We start from the raw sequence: 24,098 nt of genomic DNA, 5'->3' as shown, positions 1-24,098 counted from the left end.
TCAGATTCTCTCGCCCTGCCCCTCCTGTTCACGCACACCCACTTTCCCTCTCAAATCAATAAATACAAATCTTAAAAAAAAAAAAAAAAAGTGGGGCGCCTGGGTGGCTCAGTGGGTTAAAGCCTCTGTCTTCGGCTCAGGTCAGGATCCCGGGGTCCTAGGATCGAGCCCCACATCGGGCTCTCTGCTCAGCGGGGAGCCTCCTTCCCCCTCTTTCTCTCTGCCTGCCTCTCTGCCTACTTGTGATCTCTGTCTGTCAAATAAATAAATAATATCTTTGGGAGAAAAAAAAAAGGTGCTGTGTGCCACCAGGGGTGGCCTTCTCCCTTCCCATGTCACCCAGCCCTGCCTTCCCCGCCCCCGCAAACAACTGTACCCTTCTCAGTGCCTCCTGAAGAGGGTAAAAGCTAAGAGTGAGAGTTACCTGAATGGCAGCCCTCAGAGGAGGGGAGAGCGGAAGCCGAGTTCTGCCAGCTGGGGGCTGCCTGGAACAACGTTTGTTGGGCCTGGCCTCAAACTGATGTCACCATCCAAGGAGACAGGGCTGGGAGTCAGCGGGCAGCAGGGTTTGGGAGCCCAGACTATGGATTTGGTTCTGGAGATCAAATCCTTTATGTAACTTGTCCACATGATGGCCGTCTGTCGTGCGGGAGCATCCTGGTTCCAGAGTCTATCCCAACTAGCCCTGGTGGGCCTGTCCCTCATAGATGCTGTCTCGTGGGGTGGGGGGAAGGGCTTCTGTTAGCAGGCCCACGCCGACGACAAGCTGCCACAATTGCTCTGTCCTCTTTGGGGGGGGGGGGGGGTGCTTCTGAGTTTCTGACAAACTGTAAAGCTACCCAGCTTTTGTGAACTCCCCACAAACCCCTCTCCCTACCCCCTTGAGGTACCAGTGCAGCCTACTCATTCTTCCTGGTTATTTACACTTCAAGTCATCTGAAGGAGAATAAAGTTTGTCAGAGAATACTAATTCTCATTTCTAGTCATATGGCCTTCAGTGGTAGACATTATTTTTTCACATATATTGTCTTTTGGAGTGATTATAACCCTGTTTTATTTGCATCTCTGTGGGGGACTCATTTGCCTGCCTGACCACTCTGGCAGGCCCAGGCTGTATTGGCGCACCTCTGTACAGAGACCTCAGGAGTCCTTGTGTCCTTTGGAGTGGGTTCCTGGGACACAACCCCAAGATAGGTGAAGAGGTTGCCCCCCTCCTCCACCAGGGAGTCGATAAGGTAGAGGAGGAAGTCCCCATAAGGTGGCAGAGGCTGAAGGCACTCGTGCTGGACCTTTTAGCTCTGTGGGGAGAGGCACTTTTGGGAAGCTGTCTGTGTGGTGCCCTATGAGTACCCTTTGACCCTCGTTATCCCTGGCTCCTTGAGCAAGAGAACTAGAAGAAGAAGAGACAGCCAGGCCCCTTTTGGAGACACTCTTAGAAACTGTAACGCTGGTTGGGAGAGAAATCCTAACTCCCCCAAAAGTGGAAAACAAGACGTGTGTGAAAGTGACAAAGTGAGGGCTTGTCAGCTGTGGCTGCGGGAGAGAAGTGCGTGGTCCTCCCCTCCTCCCCCCTGCCGCCCTGCCGCCATCTCACTGTGTGGCATCAGGGAGGAGGAGGGACAAGGTGTAGTGAGGCTTCCACGGGCCGTAAAGGCCACCACAGATGGCCTGAGCAGGACCATTGTAATGGACACCAAAGAGAACATGTCAGCCCCTCAGGTGCCTGTTGCAGGAAAGAGGGTTTTGGGGCTGGGGTCTGGGTTGGTTCTGCTGGGAGGGTGTCTGTGGCTTCCACCGTTTTTGCCACTCTGGCCACTAGCCTCTTCCTGGCACAACCCCAGGATCCTACCAGGAGAGGACCACTGGGTGCTTGCAGCTGGTTCCTCCGGGAGTCGGCAGTCTGTGCTTTTCTCCTTTGCTGATCTCAATCTCTACCCTTCCTCTGTGATCAGCCACAACTGTGGGTAGCATAGCTTTTCTGAGTTCTATGAGTCCTTCATCGAACCTAAGGGTAGTCTTGAGGACCTCTACAAAACGTGCCAGGACCTGAGTCCCGTGTTTATTTCAAAGGCCTTATAGGAGGTGGTTTCACGGGCATTCAGCACCAGGAGCTGGTAGGGAGTGTTAGTTATTTTTCTTTAAGTGAAAGAGGGAGGAGATGCCTGGAAATTTCACCTCAGAGGCAGATCTGCTTCTGTTCTAGGCTTTTCCCATATACAACCAGGACAGCAGATCACTTCCCTTCCCTCCCCAGGCTGCTCATCTGTAACACAGGAGGGCAGGCTAAACCCTGGCGAAGGGTGGCTAGCACAGGCTCTGGAGTGGGGAGCGGGGAGCGGCAGCTCCTTCTCTGTGTCCCCAGTCTCCCTGGTCTCCCTGGTGCGCAGTGGGTGAGCTGGAGGGAAGCCAGCAATGCTTGGCTTGCATTCCCACTGCCCTGAAGGGGGCTCTGGGCTCTGGTGGCAGATCTGTCTGGAGTTTCTGCAGCAGGAGCAAAGCTTCCCAGTGGCATTGGTGGTGGAGCAGAGGGGCATCAGCCCAGCCTGGAGTCCACGCTCAGGCCCCACAGAGGACAGGGGTGCTCACTGCGGGAAGACTGCAGGCCTCGAGGGGCTTGATACCTTCAGAGAAAGGGGGTGAGGAGCTGCAACATCCAGGATAAGGCTGGGCCCTAAGATGTCTCCTGGCCAGAAAGCTTCAGTCCACCCCCAGGGATTTTGCATTATTCCCGATAACTTGTTTAGGATGAATAAGATAGAATAAGATAATTTTCCCCCACTTTTATTATTTTGATTTTTAACGAGTGGAAAGGGAAATCCCCTACTGGGGAGGGTGAGGTGAGGATAAGTGGGCTGTGGAGGGGCGGATGTTCTCAGTTTCTGGAACAAAGAGACTCTCTAGCTGGTAGAAACCTCCCTCCTGCCCTCTTGCCCCAAGCTCTGGTTGCTCGGAAGAGAATCTAGGGAAGTTGGAACATGGGAGAAGGAGACAGATTGAGAGACTCTTGTGAATCTTGGGGTGTTTGGTTAATAGTATCAGAAGCTGGACTGACAGAGACCCTTTTCCTTAAATACTAAGTCAACACTGGAGACAGTATTCGTTAGAAATGTAACAGGAGATGGCTGGAAATTTGTCTTTTTTTTTTTTTTTTTTTTTTTTTAGAGAGAGAGAGAGAGGAGGGGAAGGGGCAGAGGGAAAAGGAGAGACAGAGAATCTCAAGCAGGCTTCATGCCCAGTGCGGAGCCTGACACAGGGCTCATTTCACGGCCCTGCGATCATGATCTGAGCCAAAATCAAAAGTCAGGTTAAATACAAAGTAAAGCCCATTAGACCGGGCTTAACCAACTAAGCCACCCAGGTGCTCCAGGAATTTGTCTTTTAAAGGAAGGAGTGTTAGGGCTTACATTCATCTTCAGTCCTCTGAAGCCCGAAGTCAGCAAGGTGAATCAATGATGCTCTAGAATGACCTTTTCTGTGACCTTTAACTGATTAGTAGGGTTCCCATCTCCATATGCTGGGAGCCTAGGCTTTCGCCTCCTTCTGCTCCATCAGAATCTGGTCTTGGAAGAGACTCCACTGGCAGTCATTTACACTTTAGTGAGAATATGTCATTGTACTCTCTCTCCCTGGATATCTGCATTCCAAGACTGAATTTTCCCATGAAAGTTGCTATTGCTACAAAAGACATTCCAGCCTTCCAAGAGCAGGGAAGGAGTTATCCTGGGTAAGGACAATGTTAGTTCACATATTTCTGTTGCAGAGTGACCTAACTCAGTTCATAGACCAAGGGGGAAATTACTGGCTCGTACTGGTGGGAAGAAAGCTGAGGATTTGGGGGAGGAAATGCAGGCGCCAGGCTCAGAGGGCACCGCTGGGCTAAGGCAGGCCTGCCTCCACTTCCCTTTGCATGATTTCCTGCTCCCTTCTTGCAGGCTGAGGCTCTCTGTGGCCCAGGAGGGAGGATAGTCCCTGCCCCAAAGCCCGTGCAGGCAGGATGTGGTGGACAGGCACTCAGCATCCATTCCACACTCTTTTTTAGAGGGCTGTCCTGTACCGCAGAGACTAGGAGGCTGAAAACTACATTCCCCAGACTCTCTTGCAGCTACCGATCTGGCTGAGATTTCGATTCTGCATGTTAGATGCGCCTGCACAAGATGTGAAAAGCAGATGGAAGAGAGAGCCTGTGCCCCTGCTGTTGGCTGCTGACAAGGGGGTATGTCTGATTTTACTGGAGTGACTTCTTTACCAGGGTGGCCTTTACACAAATGGCTGCCTTCCAATTGTAGGAGAGATAGCAACCCTCTCAGGGACCTGGCTGTCTTGGTATGTATTTCCCAAGAGTCAGTCCTGAGAGCATCACCCAGAGTCTTTTCAACTTTCCTGGTGACACACAGGCCATTTGATAGCCCGGGTTAAATACAAAGTACAGGCCATTAGACCAGAAAAAGAGTGACAACATGGTACAGCCAAGCAGGAAACCATTCCAGGACAGGGTCTGGGAAGGCTATTCAGATGAGGTTTAAGGAGGAGAAATGGGTAACATCTTTTAAAATCGAAAGACTGCAAATTCTGTGTCCCAGAGCAGGAAAGCCAAGTCTTGTAGTGATGCTGACTGATCTGTGAGTTGTCTAAGCATGGGGGACTGGAAGGGGCCTACTGGGTGCTGGAGATGCCCATCTCAGGATTATGGTCCAGGGGTCTCTCCCCGGGGGCTATGGCACCAGTGCCCCGCAAATTCAGCCGGGCTGTCAGTGTCAGTGACCTTGGTGGCCAGGTCAGAGTTCGTCCCCAATCATAAATCGCATCTGCTTAAACCAGCTGAACTGGATTCTATTGTATTAACTTGGCCCTGATTGGAGCACTGGGCTTAGCTCGTAACCTATAAAGGGAGAGGGACACTCCATCACCCTGATCCTTGGAATGCCAAGGAGGTGCTCCCCTGGCCTGGCCATGTGCCCTCCCTTAGACCAGTAACCATGTCTGAGGATGTGGAACCATGGGTGATCTGGCCTAGAGGGAGGGTGCCAGGTCCTGTACAGAGGCGCTCTCACTCCCTACATCCTCGTGTAGAGGAACTATTGCAGGGGATGGTGACTGTGTGACACTGCTCTGGTCCATGAGATGTCAGCAGAATGGCACCAGGGAGGCCTGGGAAAGCCACTTCCCAGGAAGGGTCCCTTCCTACTGCTGCTGTTGGTAACACAGATGGAAGATGGGGAGGTCTTCCACCTCGCCACCGAGGTGACCAGCATGAGAACCAGAGACAACACGCTAAACATGGCAAGTGGGAAGAGAGGAAGTGCTGGCCTTCCTGTCTTATGACAGCATCTGCCACCAGACTCTGGTTATTTGAATCAAATCCCCTTCTTCTGCTTCTTTAAGCTCCTCTCTATTGGATTTTCTGTTACTTGCAGCTGAATGCATTCCTAACTAACACAGGAGGCATCCTGGGATTGACAAGTTTGCTAGACCACAGGGAGATGGGGTAGTTTTTCAATAGGACAGGACAGGGATATTGTTCCCAGACAAAGGGAATAGGAGAGTGTCCTAGACTGATGAAGGCAAAGGCTCCACAAGGTACTTTGATGGGCCTTATCAACAACCCCTAATCCCTCCTCTGCAGGCCGTATTACCCCAACTGTGGGTATGACCGACTACTGTGGTTTGTGCATCCTCAGTGAAAGCCAGCAGAACTGGGACCTGATTAAGAGGAGAAGGACTGTAAGAACCTGATCTGGAACGATCTGATGGGGGAGGAACAGAGAGGTTGGGGGTTGGGTAGAAGAGGTCTATAAACTCCCATATGTTTATGTGTTCATTGGGTGTTTTGATAAATACCGACTCCCACCCCCCCAGCCCTGTGGCTGCCCTGGAGTTGGAGCTCTCTGACCCCAGAGCTTCTGGAATGGGCGTTGCTGTAGTGACAGACATAGGTTTTATCTGTGCTGTCCAATACGGTAGCCGTTAGCCACATGTGAGTGTTCAACACTTAAAATGTGGTTTCTGCAACCAAAGAGCTGAATTGGTAATTAATTGGTAACTTAAATTCATTTGGATGTAAATAGCTGGGTGTGGCTGGTGGGTGTTGCACCAGACAGAATCCAGCACGGTCCTTGACAGGTCCTGGAGGAAGCAGGGACACAGAAAGACAAAGGCCTGGAGCTCACAGAGGTTTCCACAGCCTTGGGAATGTGTGCAGAAGCTGCAGCTTTCAGCAGGAAGCTGGCCAGCCCACCGCAGGCACGCTTCCTTCCATCCTGTGTCCAGATGGCCAGTCCTGCTCAGTGCAGTCCAGGGAAAAAGATGGGGTACAAATGGTCCATGTTGGGTTAGGCACTTGGCAGGTGTTTGGGGAGCATGGTTCTTAAAGGCAGCCCCGTGGACTCTTTCATTTCTTCCTTACCCTCTCTCCTCCTGAGTCCCAGAATGACAGAGCCCAAAGGCCTGGCCCTCCCAGGGCTGACACAGAGAAGGATCCCAGGGAGGGAGAGAGGCCTGCTGGCTGCCAGCGAGAGCAGCAGTCACAGGGTAGAAGGCAGCACTCATGGCCTCTGGTTAAGCCTTTCTTTTAGTGATTCCATCAGCATCCCTTCTGTGAACATTTCCCTCCAAATGGAGCAGCAAGAGGCCATGGATATAATTTGCTTTGCCAGACTTCAGTTTTCTTTACTTATTTATTTTTTAGATTTAAATTCAATTAATTAACATATAGTGTATTACTGGTTTCAGAGGTAGAGGTCTATGACTCATCAGTCTTCTATCACACCCAGTGCTCATGATGTCACGTGCCCTCCCTCCTTAATGTCTAGCACCCAGTTACCCCATCCCCTCAGCCCCCTCCCCTCCAGCAACCCTCAGTTTGTTTCCTATGAGTAAGAGTCTCTTATGGTTTGTCTCCCTCTCTGATTCTATCTTGTTTTGTTTTCCTTCTCTTCCCCTGTGATCCTCTGTTTTGTTTCCTAAATCCCACATATGAGTGAGATATGAAAACTGTCTCTCTCTGATTGACTTATTTTGCTCAGCATAATACCCTCTAGTTCCATCCGCGTTGTTGCAAATGGCAAGATTCCAGGTTTTTGATGGCTGCATAGTATTCCTGTATCTATATAGCACATCTTCTTTATCCATTCTTCTGTCGAGGGATGGCCTAGACTCCAGTTCTTTCAGCCAGTAGAGCACTCCACTATACTTCCCCTCTCTGGTCTTTTCACTTGCCACTGCTCCTGCCTGGAACATTTCCTGCCCCTCATCAGCACGCTCAGTTTGGACAGCCTGCCTCTGAGGGCCGTCCCTGAGGAGGCCTTGGCTGCCTCCCCCGGGTCCCACCATGGTCCAGGCTTTCCTGTGGATCTGAGGCACCTGTCCTGCCTATTGTGGTGCCCCGTCTCATAAGCCTGGAGCTCAGGGATGGTGAGGGCTATGCTGTCTTTCTCACCCATGTCTCTCTAGGTCCTGGGATGCCTGGGTAGCTCAGTCAGTTACATGCCTGCCTTTGGCTCAGGTCACAATCCTGGGGTCCTGGGATCGAGCTCCACATCAGGCTCTCTGCTCAGCTGGGAGTCTGCTTCTCCCTCTCCCTCTGCCCCTTCCCCCTGCTTGTGTTCATATGCTTGCTCTCTCTCTCTCTCTCAAATAAATAAATGAAATCTTTAAAAAAAAAATTGGGAACCATCCCTAACAAGAGGGGTTGGCTGGCCCTAAATTGGACAGGTTACTTACCCCTCTGACCCAGGACAAAATTGGGGAAAGCACCAAATTCCTAGGGTAGGTAAGAGACAGTGAGATCAATATGCAAATTCTTGTCTGAGGACCTGGCTTGGTAAATGTAAGTTCTTTTTTCTTATCTTCTCCTTCAGAAAAACAGAAAGGGAACTGACCATAGAAGGGAGAGGGTCGGCTGCCTATTGGCATGGCTGGCAGTGGATCTAAACTGGCAAAGGACTCATAGACCTCCCATTTGAAAAGAAGGTAAGGAGCCCTTTGTGCAGGTGACTGCCCCACCTGAGCTGATCACACAACTGGGGCCCAGGGCCCAGAGAGAGAAGAGGATTGAGGGGCACCAGAAGTCGGGCCCCTCCGATGCCACAGCTGGCAAATGGGCCTTAGCTGGAAGCAGGGTAAGAGGACGCTTTCATTCCACTACAGACTGGCGTTTTTCAAACTGCTGGGTGTGATTCATCAGGAAATCAATTTAACGGCTTTGACCAGCATTAAAACAAAAGAGAACAGAAAATAAGATGCTGCCTGTCACTACAGTCCTATGAAACCTCTGGGGCTGGGGCCTAGAGGGTGATTCTGTGGATTGAGGTGACCAGGGACCCATAAACTACTTCTCAGCTGGAGGGAGGGCACCCCAAAGGAGAAGGGTGACCCAGGGACGGGCTGTGAAGTTTGCAGTATTATGATGGCCCCACCGGCAGAAGCAATCATTTGGATGGAACCTTCTTCCCCAGTTGGCACTGCAGAAGCTTCAGGGCTGCCTGGTTCCTCTCAGGGCGACCCTTGGCATTTGTGGAGATCTGATACTTTTCTGCTCTCAGCCTCTCATTTACTTTTCATAAGACTCCTAGGGTGGGGGGAGAGATGGGGTGTCCATGATATCATTATCCTACTTCAGAGATGAGAAAACCGAGGATCTGAGCCAGCAGGTGACTGCCAGATGCGGAACTAGATGTCAGACTCCCTAACTTCTAAGTGAGCCTGCTTTCCACACCATGACAAGAGTGCTCTGTGTTTAGAGTGTGGGTTCAAGACACTGACTGCCCATTGGGAGTACCTGGGCACCGCCCACAAAATTCCAATGTCTGCCTGAGCTCCTCCTAGGACCACTGAAATCAGAATCTCCACAGGGGCTGGACACTGGGGAAGGAGGTTGGCTGGCGGGGGTGGGTCGGGGGTGGACTGGGCATCAGTATTTTCTCAAGTTGCCTCAGGAGAATCTAGTGCAGGACCAGGATTGGAAACCGCTGCCACCATAGGGCCAGTTTCCTCTGTACTCATCTTCTCTCTGGGCCCAGCTATTAGAAACTGGCCCAGCCCCAGTTCAGCCAAGCTGCCTGCAAGGTACATTGGTGCCTCCCAGCTCAGATGGATGTCACTGTTGTTTTGCTGAGTAACTTCCCCAGGGAGCTGCTGCTGGGGCCCAATTCAAGGAGCTCAGGTCTCCTGGGGCCCCTGAGAGGAGGTGTGAGCAGGGATGTGGGGAGACAGGAGGCTCTGACAGACAGACAGCAAACAGCTTAAAGGGGTGGCAGGCTGCATTTTATTCATCGTTAACTTCAACACCCTTCAACTCCTCTCTTGGAGTACTGCTCAGAAAAATAAATGTATTGTTTAAGAAACCCTGCAGGCTTGCCCCACATGCTCTAACCCCCCTCCTGAGAGAACACAGTAGCATAGAAAATGACTTGTAAAGCAAGAGGGAGCTTCCCTGGGGAGAGGGGAGAGGGGGAAGAGGCTGAAGGAAAGGAGAGGAGGGTCTCAGGCCCTGTGAGTACAGAAATCTCATCGCTTCTCAGCACTTAAGAAGGCGCCTGAAGGTGCCAGGGCTGCTCCTAGGAAGGGGGCACAAGTCCAGGGCACAAGTCCAGGCCCCGAGTCCACGCCGAGGAATGTGCCCTGGCTCAGGAATGGTTTTGGCAACCCTTCCCCCACCCCAGCCCACAGAGACTGCAGCAGCCTCCAGCCGCAGCCCTGCAACCCAGAGTCCCCAGTGTCCCTTCTGGACTCAGAAGGACCCGAAGCAGTCTGTCTGGCTATGCTTTCCAGACAGTGTGCGTGTGGAATTGTGCTTTTTGTTTGTTGAGAATGTAAAAAGTTACAGTAAGATGGAACCCGCCTGGCCCACAGCTCCTGGGGCCACCACTTTTGTGGGCCTCCATCCGCCTTGGTTCCCCAGAAGCTTCTCCTTTGGCTGTGAGGGCTCAGCTCCCCTCACCCCGAAGCACACAGGAAGAGGGCGTCTGTTAGAAGGCCTGTCTGAGGGGTGGAGGAGCCTGCGTAAATTTAGCAGCTATCTTCCACGGTTTGGCTTGGGTTTGGACGCTGGCTTCTATGTAAAACACAGATTCAAATGCATGCAGAGTGTATGTGAAACTCCCCCAAGGCAGAGAGGAATTTTCCAGGCCCTAGTAGATCTCCAGGGAGTTAAAAATGGGAAAGCTTTCTTCTCAACGTGATCCAGACTGGGATTTTTCCTTGGGGGAAAGGGGCTAGTAGCTCCTGGTAAGGCTGGTGTGTGTGAGTGTGTGTGTGCGTGTGCATGTGTGTGCATGCGTGCGTGTACGTACACATGATATGGTGATGTGTAAAGCTCCTGGGCAAATGCCTAGGACTGTATAGCATTTTCCACAAGCTGAGGGCCTGACACAGCCTGAGCTTTCTGACTCTTTCTCCAGGCCCTGGGGACTCTGGCTTCAGTCAGAGCACAGAGGAGCCTGACCACCTGGCCTCGTTAGCAAGCAAGGATGTGGGGGGCGGAGGGCAGGCTTCCTTACCTGTCTGCTCATCCTGGAGAAGTCCCACAGCCACTCACTAAGACCCTGGCCTCTGTGTCGCTACAGCGGGTGGCAGGGCTGCTTAGAGCCCCACAGCCCCAGCCTGAGAGGGATGAGTATGGACATAAGGTGGGACAGCAACCCCAGGAGCTGGGAGCGGGGGGAGTCATAGACCACCGGGAGCTACCAGCTGTGGCTCCAACTGGAGATCCCCACATGGTGGGAGAGGGCACAGTAGCTAAGAGGATGGAGCCTTACTTAGCTTGAGGTTCAGAAGAAACTGCACCAAAGAAAAGGGGTCCGTATCAACATTATTATTCCCGAATGATGGTAGGACCCCAGTTCTGGTTCTCGACACTCAGCAGGATGCCAAAGAGACCTTGAGGCAGGGGTCAGGGGTCCAGCAATCCCCCTAACTTCGGGAACCCAGCCTCTCCCCACCCCTCTAGGAAGCAGCCCCTGGCATTTGGGACACTGAGCCCTTTGGCCGGAGGTGAAGGACAACAATGTACTGAATTGGGGTGAGGGCACTAGGGGAACATGGGCAAAAACACAAGCATGACTCTGGATCCTAAGCTCCTTTTGTATGTTGGAGGGCTGGTGTTTCTCTGGGAGGTTGATGAGAGGGAAGGGTCCCTTCCCTGTCCCCATTCAGCCAGGCTTATGGCTCCTTCAGAAGCTTGCTCAAGCTGCTTGCAATTGTCTCGTTCCCAAGGCAAAGCAGTGGAGAAGTGAAAACAGCGAAGGCTGCAGCATGAGCAATTTAGGATAGACTTTAGGAAGCACTGCTGACAGAGAAGACTGCCAAGGAAGGTTGTGAATTTTTCTTCTCTGGAGGCGGGTCCTGCTCCCTCCCGTGGAGACACAGCTCTGTGCAGTCCTGTGTGCTGGTCAGTGCGATCCCCTGGACACCTCCTTGGCCTGTCTAGCTCAAAGAACCTCGTTAGCTAGGTCTTAAGCTTCCTGTGCTGTCGCTGGGGCTCATGTCCTCTGCATTGGCTGCTGTTTTGCCTGCTCACGAGTTCTCATGGTCTAGATGCCTCCGTCATGGGGCTCTCTCACCCCCTCTGTCTGCTTCAGATCCCCAAGTTATTGCTTGTTGCCTGGGTGACACCTCTAATTGGATGCCTTTTCATCTTTCCTTCTTTTAGAGGGATTGGCATGACAATGTATTTCTAGGCCTTATGAGAGGGCCTTGGTCTAGAGCATATGTGCCCCTCTCAGTGTGCTATCTCTGTAGTGTGACCCCAGCCATGGCTTGGGTGGGGCAGGGGTGTCACCAGCTGGCCTGAGTGATGGTCACCGTGACTCCTGAAGTGTGGGCCTTCAGGATTTAGTGAGACTGACCTCTCTTCTGGCCACTCCGCCTCCCTGCCTCACCCACAGATTAGGGTCTGTGGTTTCAATCCCAATCCCAATCCCAATGAGAAATTAATCAAAGTAGCTAGAGTAACATTTGGATCCCAACACATTTTCCCCTTCTGGTCATGAATTGGAGCAGGGAAAGGGGAGGTTGACATTGAAGCATGACTCCTAATGTGTGTGCATATGTATGTGTGTTCCAGGCACATACGCTTCCTTCACTGCCGGGAAGGGAGATTTCACGGCCTCCCATGCCTCTTGGGCATACAGTATGAGGCATCCTGGTGTTTCTTCAAGACTTCCTGTCAGAAGCTGTGGATATTGGTGGGTCACACCATGTCTGACTAGACTCTGGCATTTGTCCTTGGGATGATCTCTTTAAATGAGGAAGATGGGCCAAAAGAGTATTGTTCCTTTACAGAGTCCAAGAGCCCCCTCCTTTCAATGAAGGCAGCATCTGGCCTTCCTCCAGGTCAGGGACCCCTCTGCAGCAGAGGGCAGAGAACCAGTCCCTCAACTTGACAATCAACCAGCACAAAACGGATTCTAAAACCGCTTCCATCCACCCCATCCATCAGCTCCCCCCGCTCCTGCCTTCCTCCACCTCCAATACAGACTGTGCGTGGAGAAAACAAATTCACTTGACTGTCAGTGGAGGCCAAACAGGGTTTAGAATGGGATCTGTCCGCAAAAACATTATGGGCCCTGGAGCCAAATTCTCTGACATTCTCAGGATGGCTGCTTTGGGTTCCTGGTGCAGCAGAGCTCGGACTCAGAGGAGGAAAAGGGGGTTTTGCAGGCTGTGCTCTGCACCCTTAGGGGGAAAACAAGCTGCTCAACGGGGAGTTAAGAACCGAAATCCACACCAACAAAGCAAGCTCTTGTCTGAGAAGACTCAGACATTCCTGATTGGTAATGAAAAGCATTCCCAAGGACAACACTGGTAGAAGAAAGGAGGGTTGGGGGATTCTGTGATGCACCCCCAGCCTCAGAGATCAGCTGGCTGAAGCAAAACAGGGCTCGGGGAGCCTGTGTGCTCCCCTCCTTACGGCCACCCTGGGTTTCCAGCATTCAGAGTAGCTGCCCTGTGTGTGGGGCTAAATGCACCAACTCCAGGCTGAGAAAGGCCAGCTGAGCCCCTTACCATCCCAATTTCCAGATCTCAGGGAAATGCCACAGTCTGCAAGTCGGTGCTGTGTTTCATCTCATTGCATAATACTACACCATTCTCCGTGTGTAGCGGCTGTTCTATTTATATACATCGGTAGGCAACATATGGCTCTCCCCACCCCCACCTGTCAAAACTGTGACTACATCACTTCTGACGACCAGAAGGAAGCTGCTAGGCTGGGCCAGGATTCTAAATGCTGCGGAGGTAATTCAGAGCCATGAGAAGTTGCACCATATGCTTTGGGGTTGCCGGCTGCTTATGTGCATGGGGACAGGGTTTAGTGCCAGTCCGCAAAACCCAGGAATGGCCCTCTCCTCGCTGCAGCATGCACCGGGTGAGGGTCTGGGGTGCCACTTTCTCTCGCTCAGGAGGACAATCTGCCGGAGGCCACGGTTCTTCAAGAGGGGACCCAGGAGGAAAACAGGCTCCCCCGAAACCTGCCCTGGATAACATCAGGCCTGGCCAAATAGTATTTCTTTAAAAAAAAAAAATTTTTTTTTTTTTTGGTTTGATTTTATTGGGTAAAGATTAAGAAAGCGCCAGCGTCTGAGAGAAGGAAAGCAAACCACGGCCGGCGGCACGCCAGCCTGCCCAGGGTCCGTGGCGCGGCCTGGCGGTCTACCTGGAGGCGCTGGTCTCCGCCAGCCGGTTGTTCATGATGCCCAGCGCGCCCACGCCGCCGGAGAAGCCGTTCTGGCGCGTGTTGACGCACACGCTGCGCGGGTAGCCGTTGGCCGTCTCCGACAGCTGCTTCTGCAGCAGCGCCAACGACACCTTGTTGGAGGCCGTGAGGTCGCGCATGGAGATGAGCTCGCCCGACAGGCGGCGGCCCTCGGCGTCGCTGTCGCGGGCCGCGGGGTCGGCGCCGAGTGCGGCCAAGCGGCGGCGCAGCCGGGAGCCCGGCGTGATGGCGTTGCGCCGCGAGAGGGGCGCACCGGGCGCCGGGCAGCAGCGCGCGCAGCAGCGGCAGCTCAGCTTGCGCAGCATCCAGTTGAGCACCTGCTTGATGAGGATGGAGATGACGTTGAAGAGCGAGTAGATGCAGCACACGCCGAGCAGGATGAAGAGGAAGTTGCCCAGGCGGTAGAGCCCCTGGTTCCGGTAGGCGGCGTGCTGGCTGCTCACCAGGTCCCCGAAGCCGATGGTGCTGAAGGTGACGAAGCAGAAGTAGAGCGAGTCCACGTAGTCCCAGCCCTCCACGCTGGTGTACATGGCCGAGGCGCAGCACGATAGCAGCACAGCGAACAGGCCCAGGATCAGTAGCACATGGTACACCGAGGGCTTCCAGCCGGCCAGGCAATCGGCCTCCGAGAGCGCCGAGCCGCGGCGGAAGGTGGCGGGCAGCAGGCCGCTGCGGCGCAGCTGGCGCTCCCGGCAGGCGCGCATAATGAAGGCCAGCAGCGAGATGATGCGCTCCAGGAAGAGGTTGAAGAACAGGATGGTCCCGGCGCAGCCGAACAACCCGTAAGCGATGAGGAAGGCCTTCCCGCCCACCGTCGCGGGAGTGGTCATGCCGAAACCTGGGGAGACAGGGCAGGGGTCAGCGAGGCCCTGGCTAGGCAGGTGGTGCCTGCTGGGTGGCGAGCTGGGCGGGCGTACGCAGGTGCTGCTGTGGCTTCTTCCCTGAGTGGCATCACTCAGAGGAGGGGAGACGGTGCTTAGACATTTCTCTCCCTTGGCGGCACTAGGCTTGGTTCCTGATTTCGGGGCGATGCCTAAACTGATGGAGGAGACACATCCCTTGTCTTGGGGATCTGTAGATCGAAATGCGTGGGGCAGGATGGCCACTAGGAAGGACCCATAAAGACTCAGGAAATGAAACCACTGTGCAGACCACTGAGATACCTACAAAGCGACGAAGAGATGTCACCTGCTCTCCCACCCCTCAAACTGTTTTGTTTTTGTTTTAAGGTAGCCAATGCACATGTGGACAAACTTAGGACAGAATTCCATAAAGGCTTCATTTTAACCGGGGTTATTAGGGATGGGGTAGAGTGTGTTCAGTCTGGGTAGCTATGCGAGATGGTCTCTAAAAGGGGGTTTATGAAACTGACAAAGATTGAGAATGAGTCCACAACCTTCAGAGAGTGAGCTGGCTCTGTCCTTAAGTGTCCAACCTGGGGCCCATCCCAGGACCCTTGGGTCATGACCTGAGCCGACTGAGCCACTGAGGTACCCTTATCAATGGATTTCTGTGGGAGGCTTGACATCCCACCAATGTGCTCAGGCCCCTGCCATCCAGGGCAGTGCAGCTCTGCCCCTCTCACCTGAGCTCTCAGCCTACTTCTGCTGTGGTCTCTTTGTGGGACCCATGTTTGCCTCACTCTGGTTATAGAAGGTACAAAGACTTTGGCATCAAGATTCACTGCTGCCTGGAGTCTGAGCTGGAAATGGATCATCTGTCTGAACAAGCACCATGGCACCTTTCAGCTCCTATGCAGCAAAAATTCAAGGGCATCCCTGTGCAATGTATGCCCCCACGTCAGGAGGTCAGCCTGTGTGCTGCTACTGGTGGGGTGAACCAGCCCTGGGAACTGGGTGGAGAAGAGTTTTGTCTCACTTGGCTTACTATTTCCTTAAAAGAGCCAGAGAAAAAATTTATTTTCAGTAATTCCTTAAGCCTATATACTAATCATTCTCTAGATTCCCTGGAGGAAATCTCAATAGCCTAACCATGGTCATTTTCTGCTTAATGACTTAAGTTAGGAGGAAAGTTTATGACGATACCATGTTGAAGAAGATGAATTATATCCCTAGATTCAGATTTTGTCCACAAGACAGTAAAAACAAAAACGAAAACACCAAAACTGTATTAGCAGTGTGACCAATTTAATAGAGGGACTTTTCCACAATCAAGGGGAGCCTGGGTGGCTCAATCTTTTAAGCATTGGCCTTAGGATTGAGCCCTGAGTTGGGCTCCCTGCTCTGTTGGGAGTCTGGTTCTCCCTCTCCTTTTGCCCCTCCCCTGTCCATGCTAACCCCCATCCACACCTCTCTTTCAAACAAATAAAATCTTAAAAAAAAAAATCTTAAAAAGAAAAATAAAGCCCAACCTAAGTTCTTGAATTCACAAAGAAATCAGTTCTGAATCCATATGGTTATATGTGGTTATATGTGAAGTGAAAGTGTTTGTATTTGTGTGTGCGTGTGCACATTTATATAAAGTCCTACACTGATGACCCAAATATCCAACAACATAACCAAGTCACAGTCTGTTCATACAAGGATAAAACATTGAGAAAGCATCGACCACAGCTACTTGAAATAATAAGAATGAGCCTCACAAAAGAATGTCAAACAAGGAAGCTGAGCACAGAATACCTTCTGTATTATTCCACTTATAAAAAACTCAAAACTGGGCACCGGGGTGGCTCAGTCAGTTAAGTGTCTGCCTTCAGCTCAGGTCATGATCCCAGGGTTTTGGGATGGAGTCCAACCTTGGGCTCCTTGCTCAGCAGGGAGTCTGCTTCTCCCTCTGCCCCTCCCCACTCATGCTCACATACTCTCTCAAAAATAAAATCTTTAAAAAAAAATTCAAAACCAAGCAAAACCAAACTATAGTAATTTTTTAGGAATACATTCTTGGTTGGTAAAATTATAAGGTAAATCAATTTCTCTTTTTTAAGTTTTTATTTATCTGAGTAATCTCTACTCCCAACACAGGACTCGAAGTCGTGACCCCAAAATCAAGAGTTGGATGCTCTCCCAACTGAATCAGCCAGGTGCCCCCCCCTTTTAAGTTTTTATTTAAGGGAAGTAATTTGAATAAAAGAATTGAAATTTCCCCTGGGCGTGGCAGGGGGTAATAAATGGGAGGGAATACAGGGGCCTCTGGGATGTTGGAAATGTTTTGTTAATCTAGATAGTGGTTACATGGGTGTTGTGTAATTATCTATGTGTTTTATGAGGGGTTTGGTTTTTTGTTTGTTTGGTTTTTTGTACTCATGATATGAAAAACTTAAAAAACCTCCTAGACTCTTAACCCTAAGAGACCTTAATTCTGACCTACCTTTCACTGTATAGGGGAGGGAGCAGGAGCAGAGGGGACATGGCCTGCAGCTTCTTGGGGCACATACCATACATGTGTTCTGGCTTCTAGTCTGGTGCCTAGACCATTCTACCCAACACTGCTTCTAACACACTGAGGAAAAATAGCACCTGTAATAGGGGATTCCTTTGCTAGATTCCAGAAGAAATGGAAAGTCCTGAGCCTGGAAAATTAACAGCTGCGTGAGAGAATATAGGATTTTCTGAGACAATGGGATTTTCCCAATCTTTAGGATTTTTAGCTGAAGTTCCAAACATAAGAGTGACACATGGTATGTTATCCTCTATTTGAAAGAGAAATTCTAGATACATCTATGCCGGATTACTAGAAGTCCAAAAATGGGTCTGGTGACTAGCACACCTCATCTCCAGGCTATATGGAAAAGGCTAGAAATTATCCAGGGATAATGGGAGATGGTCATGAAGTAGCAGAGTTTTTGTGGCGGAAGGTACTGTGTCATCCTGGACCCACCTCCAGGGCAGGTATGGGGGGGTGCGGTCAAGAGCGTCTCTGGTTGCAGCCTCACTTCTGGAGGCTAGCCAAGCTGCAGACACTGGGAGGCCCAGCCAGGGCCACTTGTTGCAGTATAGCAAGAGTTTGGGGAGAGCCAGAGGTATTTCCTAGAGTCTAAAGCTGTGCTGGAGAGTTCTCTGGATGGGAGGCTGGCTGGAGCAGCCCACACAGGCAGGGGTGGGAAGAGGAGAGCAGTCTGCCCTTCTCATGATGCTTGTTGCATCAAGTATGTGTGAGAGTGACACGGTGGAGCAGAAGGCAGCCAGATCTGAAGAGACTCTGCCCAAGACAGTTGCTGCTGAATGCAGGGGCCCCTAGGAATAGGAGGCTAAGGGGCGGGTTGCTGGGACAGCGTTGGAGGTACTCACAGGAGGTAGGATGGAGAGGGCTGGCCCACTAAGGGAATAGCGCAGGCATCTCCAAAGACCCAGAGATGGGCCCCATGAACGTGCATGTTCGTCCCCACAGTGGCCACGGCAGTGCTACCAGCAATAGCTAAGAAGGGATTATAGTGGCACCAGTGATGTCAGACCAAGAGGCAAACAGATTGCCCCTCTCTCACTGCAGGCCCCTTGAACTGAGGGCCAGGCCTCAGTCGGAGGGAGAGGCTGAGCTTTGATTAGAAGTGAACTTGAAGATTGGATTTAGATTAGGTTGAGATCGGACTGGATATTTGAGACTGAGTTTCAATTATAAAATGGCTGGTACTTAAAAAAAAAAAAAGACTAATTAGAAAACTCTAGCATTTGCTCAAGATGTGAAGGGATCCAAAGCAAAGTTATTTAAGAGACCAGATGAAGACCATTTCCCGGGTCAGGCCATTGAATAAACTGGTTCCACCTGGGCTCAATGCAGGGAAGGCCACCCCACCCCCATCCCACCCCCGCCCCGCCGCCGACACACCCCCAACAGGCCTCCTAGCTTCATCTCTGCAACAGCTGTGAGGGAGGCATACCCCACTGCACAGACGGGAAATCAAATACTAGGGGGGTAAGTTGTTGTCAAGGCCCCACAGCATGGAAGGGTAAGCTGAGACAGAAACCCAGGTCTGCCAGTACCCACCATCCACATTCTTCCCACACTGCCTTCCCAGGGCACTGAGGGTCTCCATTCCTCCCAGAAAACCTAATTTCCATTCTCCAGGGCTGGCAGCCAGAAGCGTGCTTTCGTATGGGGAGGAAAACCCTTAGTCACTACTCCTGTCTCCAGGCAGTCCTCTGTCCCCTTGTGGCTCTCTTTCCACTGGCCACTGCTGGATAGAGGGGCCACTGATCCTCCTTAATGTTCCCACCAAGGTGGCTTCTTCACCCCTCTTGTGGCTCAGTGAAGACAAGTGTGACTTTGCAACCAGACTCAACCCTGGGCTTGGTTAGGGACAGCAAGAGGAACGCAAAGCTGAGGGGACCTCTACTTTTGGCTAACTGGCTGATTGCCCACAGGCAGGGGACTCATCTGCCTCACAGGACTGCCCCTACCTGACCTACCTCCTAGTCAAAGGCCATGCCCTCTATCAGCAGCATCCTTGGATTCCTCCAAACTCCATGTCTGGCTTCCCAGACCCTCTCTGGAGTTGTGTATCTTTCTTTTTTTAAGATTTTATTTATTTATTTGAGAGACAGAGTGTGAGCATAAGTAGGGGGAGAGCAGAGGGAGAAGGAGAAGCAGATTCAGGACCCTGAGATCATGACCTGAGCAGAAAGTAGACACTTAACCAACTGAGCCATCAGGAGCCCCCTTTTTTTTTTTTTTTAAGTTTTACTTATAATTTTTTAAAAGATTATTTATTTGAGAGGAAGAAAAAACATGAGTGGGGTGAGAGGCAGAGGGAGAAGCAGACTCCCTGATAAGCAGGGAGCCCAAAGTGGGGCTCAATCCCAGGACCCAGAGAGCATGACCTGAGCCAAAGGCAGACACTTAACCAAGGATAAGTTAGGGATACGTCTCTTCCCTTGACGATGGGATTGAGAATGAGAGGAGTTTCCTTACCAACCATTCTCCTTCCCTGAGGGGGTGTGGCCTTATCCTAGGGCCCCTTTAAGGTACACCCCGAGATATGCTGCTGGAAGACCAACACCCACCCATTCACTCCGTCAGCAAACACAGTTTGGCAGGTTTTGTGCTGGGCTCAGGGATATGGTGGAAAACCGGACAGATGCAGTTTCTGCCCTCACAGAGTATCTGGGCGGAATTCTTAGACGTACTGACTTGTATTTCTCTGCTGCCGCAGGCTCACCCCCAGGCCAGGGCACAGAGTTTCCTTCCTGCCCCCACAAAGAGGCTGGACCAGAACTTATTCTGGGACCTCTGCATGGCCACGACCACAGGCCCAAAATGGTGCCAAATGCTTGACTGGCTGTGGTCCCATCATCCCAGAAGGGAACAGGCAGATTAGGAGTCTCTCTGACAGCACAGACAGCACCCAGTCAAGGTCCCTCTCACCAGCCCTATTCCTGAGGTCTGGCTCTGTGCTTACTGTACCTCCTTTTGCTTTCCTACAAACGACACAGTCTGCTTAGCTCAAGAGATAGGGTGGAGGTGACAGTTTACCCTCCTTCCCCCATTCATACCCACAGCCTCAGAGCTCTGGGGGAAGGGGAGGATGCTGAGGCCTTGGGGTCAGGCTTCTTGCTGAGGGCTGAGGGTGGGGGTGTCGTCTGTGCCTAGCGCTGGTGTCTAGCCAGGTGCTTCCCAGAGTAGAAGAGCTGTCCCCAAGCTCTGGTAACCTGTGGGTTGCCAGGCTGGCCCTGGAGGGGGGCCTCGAAGCCTTAGCGGAGAAAAGGCAAACCCAGCCATCCTGAGAGTCCCTTCCCTCCCCCAATCACACCCTGCAGAGGCGTAATCTGTCCCCAGTTTAGCACCAAGCCTGCTGTTTTGTTTATGCCACAATTGATCTGCCATCCCAGTTTGCAAAGAGCAGACACTTGGGGGCTTTATTATGCCACTTTGACAAAAGCTGTGAAGCTCGTTTCCACAGCCTGTCTGGTGCCGCCTTCGCAAATGGGGCCCTGGTGACAGGGCCTCTGGAGTTCAGCTCCAAGAGGCTGGAATGGAGATGGGGAGGCTGGTACTGATCTATGTCGGGTGCTCCTGGCTGGCCCCTTTGGGCCGGACACTGGTCGCATGTCCTCTCATCCAGTCCTCCCAGCCACCCTGTGAAAGAGGCATCATCAGCCCCAACAAGGACAAGGGCTAAGGGAGCTGAAGGCTGTTGGCTGAGTTCCAATTTGTAAGTGACTGAACTGACCCTGAAGCCCCTTCTGCTGGGCGGGACAGAGGGGCGTCTTTGCTCTTCACTGGGGAACATTTTCCTGGCCACTCTACAGTGTCAACTTGGAGAAGGGGAGATATAATTTATAGCCCAATCCAGTATACTTTTGAGAGTAAAAGGGGCACTAGTAATAATTTCCCAGAATAGCATGGAGAAATCAGAGGGGATCCAAGCAACTGGGAGCTATGATTAAAATGCAGATTCTAAAGCAGAGGCAGGTTAGGTCAGCTGGTTAGAGTGTGGTGCTAATAAAATGCAGAATTCAAGGCGGTTCCACTCCAGAGGTTTATTTTGTGGGCCATGAAAATGGCCAGGAATCTGCATTTTAACCAACGTTCCCTCATGATTCTGATGCAGACGGGCTAAAGCTGGTTCTTTAAGAAACAATGTTACAACGTAGCCCTGAAGGTCCTGCTGGTCGAAATTTGCCTGATTTCAACTATTTTGATTTAAATGTCTTAATTTCTTAAAAAAAAAAAAAAGGCTTTATTAAGGTATAGTTAATACATAAAATTGTAAGGATATTTAAAGTGTATGTTGTTGATTCAAATTTCAAGTGGCCTTCAACGTTTGTGGCAGATATTGTAGGTCTCCTTAAGAACACGTCCCACCATGGGGCACCTAGGTGGCTCAGTGGGTTAAAACCTCTGCCTTCGGCTCAGATCATGGTCTCAGGGTCATGGGATCAAGACCAGCATCAGACTCTCTGCTCAGCGGGCAGCCTGCTTCCCTCTCTCTCTGCCTCCCTGCCGACTTGTGATCTCTCTCTCTCTCTCTCTCTCTCTCTGTGTCAAATAAACAAATAAAATCTTAAAACAACACAAAACAAAACGCATCCCACCTCCAAATGCTGTGTGAGGTAGTCAGACCACTTGAAGAACCACCCCACGTCCAGGGGCAGGCTATGCACTGGTTTAGCCAATGGAAACGACCCATCCCTTACCGGGATTGGCTCAAGGATGGATAGGCCTAAATCAATCAGGGCAGGACATTTTTCTGGCTACAGAGATGCGTGCAAGAAGGGGCATTTGACCCCATTCAGGCGAATCAGATGAAAGGAGATTTTCTCTGGTAGTTTTTGGGCAGAAAGATGGTCACTCCAGAGCCGCCCTGGATGTGGAGGGAGCGGAAAGTGGCCACAGGAGTTGCGGACAGCCATCCGTGGCCATGAGGTGGAGCCAGCCTTAGATGAAGCTGACATGGCAGGTGGCTGAGTGGAGGCAGCTGAAAGAAATGAGGCCATTATGACCCCAATGAGTGGTCAAATCAAGCTGACCCTGCTGTCCAGCCTACCTCCAGACTTCCAGTTGCTTGAGCCCATAAACCCCTTTTCCTGCTTACACCTTCCATGACACGCAACCAAACCAAATTACTAAAATCAACTGCTGTGATGGTGAAGGGCCTGGGCAAGCAGCTCAGGGTCCAGGAAATAGGACCAGGCTTGAACTCAAAGATTTGACCTCTGTTGTGGTCTCTATGGGCCAAGTGTGAAGCAAGTTGGTACCGTGAACTTCTGAGCCTCCATTTCTTCATCTGTAAAATGAAACCTCCCAATGGGAATGCTCTTTGTAAACTGTAATATGCTATGCCAGCCTATGTTCCTGAACATGATAGAATAGACTTAATGGTTTTGGGGTGGAGAATTCCCCAAATTAAAAAAAAAAAAAAAAGTGGATGAACGTTTATTTATGGCAGGACTTTTCAGAGTGCTTATTGTGTTCCTGTGATTTATGAATTTGAGGGGCAGTCCTAACACTCTCCAGTGTTCCCCATACTAATCTGACCACAGATTGTATTTGCCTCTAGTGAACTTGAGTGTTTCCAAGAATAACCTTTGGGAAATGCTGCATTCTACCCTCATGAAGACTTAAGGATGAGACATTTTAAAAAATGCTTGAGGAGTACCCACATTTTTCAATAGTCACCGTGACAATGCAGTGCCTAGAATAGAATAGCCCCTGCTTTGCAGAACATGCTTGAGCTAAGCTTGTCGAATGAATAAATAGACTCCCTCTGCTTGTTTGGAGCAGTGATTCTCAAACTAGATGGCCTAGGACCCACCTGGAGATCTTGATGGATTCTGGGGCAGGGCTCCCAATTCTGCATTTGTAATCTGGCTTCAGGTGATACTACTCCAGCCGGTCAGTGATTTTTATTTTAAGTAGCAAGCACAGATGACTACATCATTAATTACCTTCAGGGGCCTGTCTCCACAATGAGACTGGAATCCCTTGCACTTGGGGCCACATCATACTGGCTATTTGGAACTCTGTTTCTCAGGTTTTAATCCTAGTTCTACCACTCCCTGGCTGTGTGTCTTTAAGCAAATTAATTAACCTCTCTGTGCCTGGATGCCCTTAGCTGTAAAATGCAGATAACTTAGCTACTTCAATAATTTTTTGTATTGAGTTAATATATGCAAAATACTTAATGCCTAGCACATTAGGAAACCCTTAATAAAGATTTATTAATCTTTCTCTGCTCTACAGTGAACCAGGAAATCTTATGTAAAGTCAGCAATCATAGTTATTTGTTGACCAAATGACTGAAAGTAAAAATTTTAAGAACTTCTCAATGGTGAGCGTTACTGGGAAAGCACAGGAGTGGGATCAACAGGCAGGGATGGGTAAGGCCTCATTAGGGTTTCCAGATAAAATAAAACTCCCAATTAAATATCAAATCACTTTTTAGTATAAGTATGTCCCAAACACTGTGTGGGGCACACTGGCACTAAAAAGTGATCCATTTTTGGGTACTTGATTGGCTCAGAGAAGCATGTGACTCTTGATCTTGGGGTTGTGAGTTTGAGCCTCATGTTGGGCACAGAGATGACTAAAAAAAAAAACAATAATAATAAAATTAAAAGTTATATATTCAAGAAGAAAAAGAAGGGTTACATATTGGAGTGCCTAGCTGGCTCAGTCGGTAGAGCAAATCTCAGGGTTGTGAGTTCGAGCCCCATGTATGGTGTAGCAATTACTTAAAAATAAAATCTTAAAGAAAAGTTTCACTGCTTATCTGAAATTCATATATAAATGGGTGTCCTGTATTTTTATTTGCTCAGTCTGGTCACTCTACCCATGGTTGCACTTGCCTGCTTGGCGCAGTTTTCTGGGAAGTTTTTCCCAACATCCTCATCTCATATGATCCTTTCTGACTGGCTAGAGGAAAGATTAACAGCCTCATTTTAATAATCAAGGAACCTGAAGCTCACTGGAGACTGGGTAATGCTCAAAGTCA

The 24,098-nt window shown here is 50.7% G+C and overlaps 1 protein-coding gene across 1 annotated transcript in view; it reads right to left on the bottom strand.

The window, feature by feature from the left end:
• Positions 1-9,211: 9,211 nt before the first annotated feature.
• The window catches only part of KCNK12 (potassium two pore domain channel subfamily K member 12), a 53,035-nt gene continuing 38,148 nt past the window's right edge, over positions 9,212-24,098 (bottom strand). The window contains exon 2 of the mRNA XM_059406120.1: positions 9,212-14,549. Within this exon, the coding sequence (XP_059262103.1) occupies positions 13,648-14,549 (902 nt within the window). The 3' untranslated portion in view covers positions 9,212-13,647. The remainder of the gene's footprint in view (positions 14,550-24,098) is intronic.

Source organism: Mustela nigripes, chromosome 7 (genome assembly GCF_022355385.1).
Source record: "Mustela nigripes isolate SB6536 chromosome 7, MUSNIG.SB6536, whole genome shotgun sequence".
Classification (NCBI taxonomy): Eukaryota; Metazoa; Chordata; class Mammalia; order Carnivora; family Mustelidae; genus Mustela; species Mustela nigripes.
This window is presented reverse-complemented; position numbering and strand designations above follow the sequence as displayed.